Source organism: Labeo rohita, chromosome 9 (assembly GCF_022985175.1).
Source record: "Labeo rohita strain BAU-BD-2019 chromosome 9, IGBB_LRoh.1.0, whole genome shotgun sequence".
Lineage (NCBI taxonomy): Eukaryota > Metazoa > Chordata > Actinopteri > Cypriniformes > Cyprinidae > Labeo > Labeo rohita.
In genome coordinates this window covers 37,865,471-37,870,952 of record NC_066877.1, presented here as the reverse complement: position 1 = coordinate 37,870,952, position 5,482 = coordinate 37,865,471, and the positions used below count along the sequence as shown (strand labels likewise).

The following is a 5,482-nucleotide window of genomic DNA, read 5'->3' as shown; positions in this document are numbered from 1 at the left end:
CTGTTTTCGCACTTTGTGTGCTTGTCTTGCATGCTCTCATAAAAATATCATATTCCTTCACTGACAGGACTTGAGATATAATCAAGCCCAAGTTGATTATTACAAGTTCGTAGAGGTTAAGGGTAGTTTTTGCACAAGTTGTGGAGAGCTCTCACACTATGCAGCCATTTTCGCCGAGCTCATGCACGCACCTCCTAAAAACAGTCCAGGGCTCTCAAGTTTTGAAGACAGGCAAGAGTGACATCTCATCCCCCCTTGCAGAAGAAAATATTTGACACATGACACTGACAATTTAACCAAATACAAAGTGTTTATTAAATTTTTGTGTGTGTGTGTATGAGTGCGAGTGTGTGTGTGTGTGTGTGTGTGAGAGAGAGAGAGATTATGACTGGTGTTGTTTGTTGTAAGTGTTTGTTGCCTTTTTGGACTCCTTTATCATTTGTGGTGTTGGCTCCCATTTGAAACAGTTCGGCTCAAGCCCAGCCATTTTCAGGGTCATGATTGAGGACAATGTCCCGTCCAGAGACAAGCTGTTTCGTGTTGAGGTTTTGTTCAAACCAACCATCGAAAATACCCTCTCAGCATCAGCATTAGAATGTGGAAGCACTAAAACCAAGGCTGCGATCTTTGATAGCCTCCCAAATTGGTTCAAGCCAGTCACCTTTGAAAAAAGAAACCAGGGGCCTCTATTTCTCAAATATTTTCCCTTCATCGTAATTACTAATGAGCAAGTCATGTTGTGTGCAAAATATTTCTTACCTTGTTCTTTATTGTGGACATTCTTCCCCAAAACTCCTCAACATCAAAGACTGTTGGGTCCTGGGGCAAGGCAATGTCCATGAGTTGGTACTCCATAAACTCCTCACTTACTTGGTCTTGTTCCTTTGGGTCTTGAAAAGGAAGGAGTTCCTGAAATCTTAAAAAGAGCACATGTGTACAAGACTGATTAGAATACAGTGAGAGACAGATTTATTTTGTGATCATGACCATTCAACTTAAAATATATAATCAGTATGTGAAAACCCTTGCCTGTCTACAAAGTATAGGGCATCTTCAACCCCACACTCAGCTCTTAGCTGCACATCAATAAATCTTGCATGCTTCAGGAGAGCATCTTTCAACGGGAGTTTATCCATGGCATACTCCACAGCTCCAACCAAAAAGGCCAGTGCTGCCTGCTGGAATTGTTGAGCCTTCTGTGATGTGACCTCTCCAGCCTCAAGGAGCCTGTTTAGCGTAGCTCTGGTGGTGAAACCCACATTGAGTTTTTCTCCTATCAGTGAGACAGAAGACATAGAGAAAGCTAGTCAAATACAGGCATCTTATAGGATATCTCTGGGTTATACAAGTTTCAAGTTTATTGTCATATACAGATAAATAACATTTATCAGTCATGAAATTTGTTGTGCTCAAAGTAATCTCAACTTTACAAATTTTTTTTTAAAGTAGAAAGTAGATAAATAGAAGAGGTAAAATAAAAAAGGATTAATTTAAGTTGAAGGATTATTTCTAAAAAGTGACAAGTGTGCCATTTAGGAGAGTGAAGATGGTTGAGTAAAGTTCAGCATTCTGATGGCTTGAGGATAGAAGCTGTCTCTGAATCTACTAGTGCTGTTTCTGATGCTCTTATATCTTCTACCAAATGGCAGAGGGGTGAATATATTGTTATTGGGATACCATACTTTTTAAAATTTTGTATCCATATTCCATCATCAGAAAGACCACTCAATCCATAGAAAAGGTGTATTTGTTGTGAATAAGCATACAGGTTTATCTCCCTATGTGACTTCAAAGCATTACCTGGCAGTCGGTGCAGTGGGTCCTTGTAGGGGATGTCATGGACTTCTCCTCCTCGTAGTGCTGCTGGTGTCATGAACCTCGAACAGAGTTTCTTGATGAATTTCGTCATCTGCAAAATGTAATGTCAAAAAAGATTAAAATGCATTATTAATGCAATTGCTACTCAGTTCAATGACTATGAGTAGATTTAAGTTTAGATAATTAAGTTATTTTTTCACTCTGTACAAGTAATTTATCAAGGGACACATGTAGTGCACAGAATCAAAAAATGTCAGCTGTTTTGAAATTAGATAGCTTAATTGTCTTTCTTGACAAAGTAACAGGGGTGTTGCACTTAAGAAAGGAGACATCAATATAGCCAAAAATAGCCCAACCCTCCCATTTACCTCTTCATACAGCTGGAAAATGGATGCCTTTTCTCTCTGGAGAAGGAGGTTCAGTGTAGAGAACACTGGGAATGTGGCCTGAAGGAACAGGAGGTAGACTTCCGTCAGGGGATTGGAAAACGCCTCCACCAGCCTCCTGAACCTTGGTTGTTTCTCATCTGCAAATAGACAGGTTGTTAATATTGGGTGTCTCACATAACCATCTTGAACTAGTGCCAAAATATAATGTTGCCTTTGGCTTGCTCATTTGGGGATATTTAATTTTATTTTATCAATCAATAAATTCCACTAGAAACAAACCTTGTTGTATTATTAATTTAATACTGTGAAGCTGCTTTGATACAATCTGTATTGTGAAAAGCGCTATACAAATATACTTGACTTGACTTGACTTGACTTGACTTACTTAAAGATTTGAAGTAGCTGGTGAGTGGGCCATACCGCTGCAGAATGCGGGTGATGCACATCTCCAAACTCAGCCACCTCACAGAAATGTACAGCAGCATTTCCATATAATCACTGCCATGGAGTTCACAAAATTCTGGTAAAATATGTAAGAAAAACAAACAAAATTAACCCAATTTTTCCTCAGTTTGGGTGTATAACACTGGAGCTAATTGAATTACAAACCTTTCAAGTAACCTTTACGGTTTGTGCTGCCCTTAAACCAGTATCCAACGTCAACCACAAGGTCCTCAGTGTCAAATCCAGATATCTGCAGAACATGATATGAGCGCAAACATATATTATGTCATTATACAGCAAATTATTTACTTCACCTTAGCTTAACAGATATTTAATGGAAAGCAAACATGTTGAAACTTACTTCCAAAAACCTTTTCCCAGCGTGTTTAGCAGTGTTATGGATTATATGGCAGGGGCATCCATGAATGTAAATGCTGGGATTTTCCTTAAGCATTTTTGCCGCAATTGAATTTTTGGCTCCAGTGTTAACTGGGGCATTGTCAACTGACAGGCCGACACAATTTTTCCATGGTATGTTATGCTCTATCAGGACATCGTTGATTTTTATATATGACATCAGCTGTGCCACAGTTTCTTCCACTTGTGGTGCACATGTCGAGGAATCTGTGCACAACTTTGGTGGTATCAAATACCCTTACAGTTAGGGGGTTCATCTTCTCTAGTCCTGTAACAATATGGTACATAACTAACTCTGCATGCATGTATTATTTCAGTGTGTGTGACATGAACATGAGGAAATGGAAACAGGCAATTTAGCTGTCAAAGGTATACCTGTGTCATTTGAGCCATCCGTGACCAGTGTAAAGGGATTTTCCCTCATCTTCAACACCAGCTCGTTTCTATAATGTGGTGCAACTGCTTGATTAATGATGCACATAGTTTTTGTGCTGGCACTCTTGAAATTTTGAGCTGTGGGAGAGTCTTTGAAGCATTCCCTGTACAAGGGGCTGAAATGGTCTGCCACAGCAAATGAAACATTGTGTTGAACCATTGCTACGGCAACTTTCACCTCAGCTCTCCTTGTCTGCAACAGAAACAAATGAAAAAAATATATAGCTATGCTGAATACAAATTTGAATGTTAACCCTGATTTAACCCATATCTGCATGTCCATTAAAATTCTGAATTTCAGTAACAATAAAAATACATTACAGAGCAGTATTCTGTCCATGTCATGGATGAATGTCTCATATATGCCATAAACATATAATTGGTTGTATTATTTAGGAAAAATGGTATTCATGAACAATGTAATCAACCTTTTGGATTTAATGTGCTATGTACCTTGACCTCTTGCACACTCATTTCTGCAGTCACTGGCAAGTAAAAGTTTTTGACTGTGCTGGTTGACTTTAGTGCCTGCTGTTTGGCCTGATGCCCCTTACTTTCTATGTGCCTTGTCACATCCCGCAAACCTTGATGGGCACAGGAGTTCTCTTGGCGGCAGATAGAACACCAGTAATAGGAGCTGGTGCTTCCTACAGTAATAAATGGCCATTTAGAGGTCCATTCATTATTAAAAGAGCTCTTGTAGGTGGCTGCTCCTGGTACTTTTCTCCCTTTTGTTTTGATGGCCTCTTCTGACACCTTAGCCATCTCCTCCACCGTCTCTTCCTCTTCCACCTGCACCGTCTCTTCCACCTGCACTGTCTCATCATCTTCCACCTGCACTGTCTCTTCATCTTCCACCTGCACTGTCTCTTCATCTTCCACCTGCACTGTCTCATCATCTTCCACCTGCACTGTCTCTTCCACCTGCACTGTCTCATCATCTTCCACCTGCACCGTCTCCTCCTCTGTCTCCTCCTCTAATGTGCCTACCATTTTCACCACCTTCTCTGGGCCAGCATCCTGTAACCTGCCCTTTTTGGGGGGCTTTCCTCTCAGGGTGAATGAAAGGATGCTTAGTTGCCTTTTAAATGACATCTTTGAAAGACAGATGCAATGATTAATGCATCCATGGCCAGGATATAATTATAAAATATGACATGATTTTAAAAGTGACCTATAACATCAACTATGCAATACACTTGAATTAATTTAGTGCTAATAAAATTATTAAGCCTATTGGAGAGAGATATATTTATAATGTGACAATATGTCAGTCATCGTGTGATAACGAAAATATGACTAGGCCTAGACTACTTGTTCTGAGCAGATGTTGTCAGTGAACAGGCTGTAAAACTGTTGGCTAAGTAACAGACACTCATGAAAAACTGATGTTAATTATCTGGGAAACATTCTCTAACAGCTGTCAAGTGGTCATAATATTGTTTGTGTCAAACAAGTTGTGAATTTGCTGTAACAGGAGATCATTACTTACTTTGTGCTCAAAGTGATGCTCGGGGCTCCAGTGGTTTCCTCTGTGGATGAACGAGGAAGATGGTGAACAATTTCAGGATGCTTTTTTTTTATTGGTTGTTGTGTTAAATCTTACCCAGATACAATAGTGCTATTTTCTGATTGGCTATTGTGTAGCCTATTTCTTTTTTTTGATTGGCTGATAAGTGGCAGGCTCGACTAAGAACTCCAGGGGAGACGCGCTTGAATCCTGGCGGTTCCATAGCGAGAGCGGCGCGGCCAGAGAAATGTTGGGCGCTGCGGTATATTAAATATATTATAAATAGTTTTTTTCTGCGTGAGAAATACAATGTGTGGCGGGAGTGCGTGACAATAGACCGAAATGAGTGACTGTCACGCTCAATGCGTGACACTTGAGAGCCCTGACAGTCTTATAATTAGGGCCCACAGCTGTCCTAACTTCAAAATTATTTAAAAGCTAACAGAAAAAAAAAAAAAACACTTGCAAT

The 5,482-nt window shown here is 39.9% G+C and overlaps 1 protein-coding gene across 3 annotated transcripts; it reads right to left on the bottom strand.

The window, feature by feature from the left end:
• Nucleotides 1-231: 231 nt before the first annotated feature.
• LOC127171147 (uncharacterized) lies at nt 232-5,054 on the bottom strand. 3 transcript variants are annotated; one of them, XM_051119610.1, is made up of 9 exons: nt 4,996-5,054; nt 3,444-3,696; nt 2,817-2,901; nt 2,593-2,727; nt 2,187-2,344; nt 1,801-1,909; nt 1,030-1,273; nt 760-916; nt 232-661 (listed from the first exon to the last, which is right to left on the bottom strand). In XM_051119610.1, the coding sequence occupies exons 2-9, from the start codon at nt 3,459-3,461 to the stop codon at nt 383-385; spliced, it is 1,185 nt and encodes a 394-aa protein (XP_050975567.1). In that variant the 5' UTR covers nt 3,462-3,696; nt 4,996-5,054; the 3' UTR covers nt 232-382. The 3 variants fall into 3 exon arrangements, with proteins under 3 accessions (XP_050975567.1, XP_050975568.1, XP_050975566.1); XM_051119611.1 differs by lacking the exon at nt 4,996-5,054 and adding an exon at nt 3,957-4,048; XM_051119609.1 differs by lacking the exons at nt 3,444-3,696; nt 4,996-5,054 and adding an exon at nt 3,013-3,197.
• Nucleotides 5,055-5,482: the final 428 nt, after the last annotated feature.

Bases quoted from the DNA above. Each gene is read 5' to 3' on its own strand.
- LOC127171147 (XM_051119609.1), bottom strand. From the start codon at position 3,105: ATGCTTAAGGAAAATCCCAGCATTTACATTCATGGATGCCCCTGCCAT. The intron at 2,345-2,592 runs GTAAGTCAAGTC...GTCTATTTGCAG, and splicing joins CAGCTACTTCAAATCTTTAA to ATGAGAAACAACCAAGGTTC. The intron at 1,910-2,186 runs GTAAATGGGAGG...TACATTTTGCAG, and splicing joins TTTTCCAGCTGTATGAAGAG to ATGACGAAATTCATCAAGAA.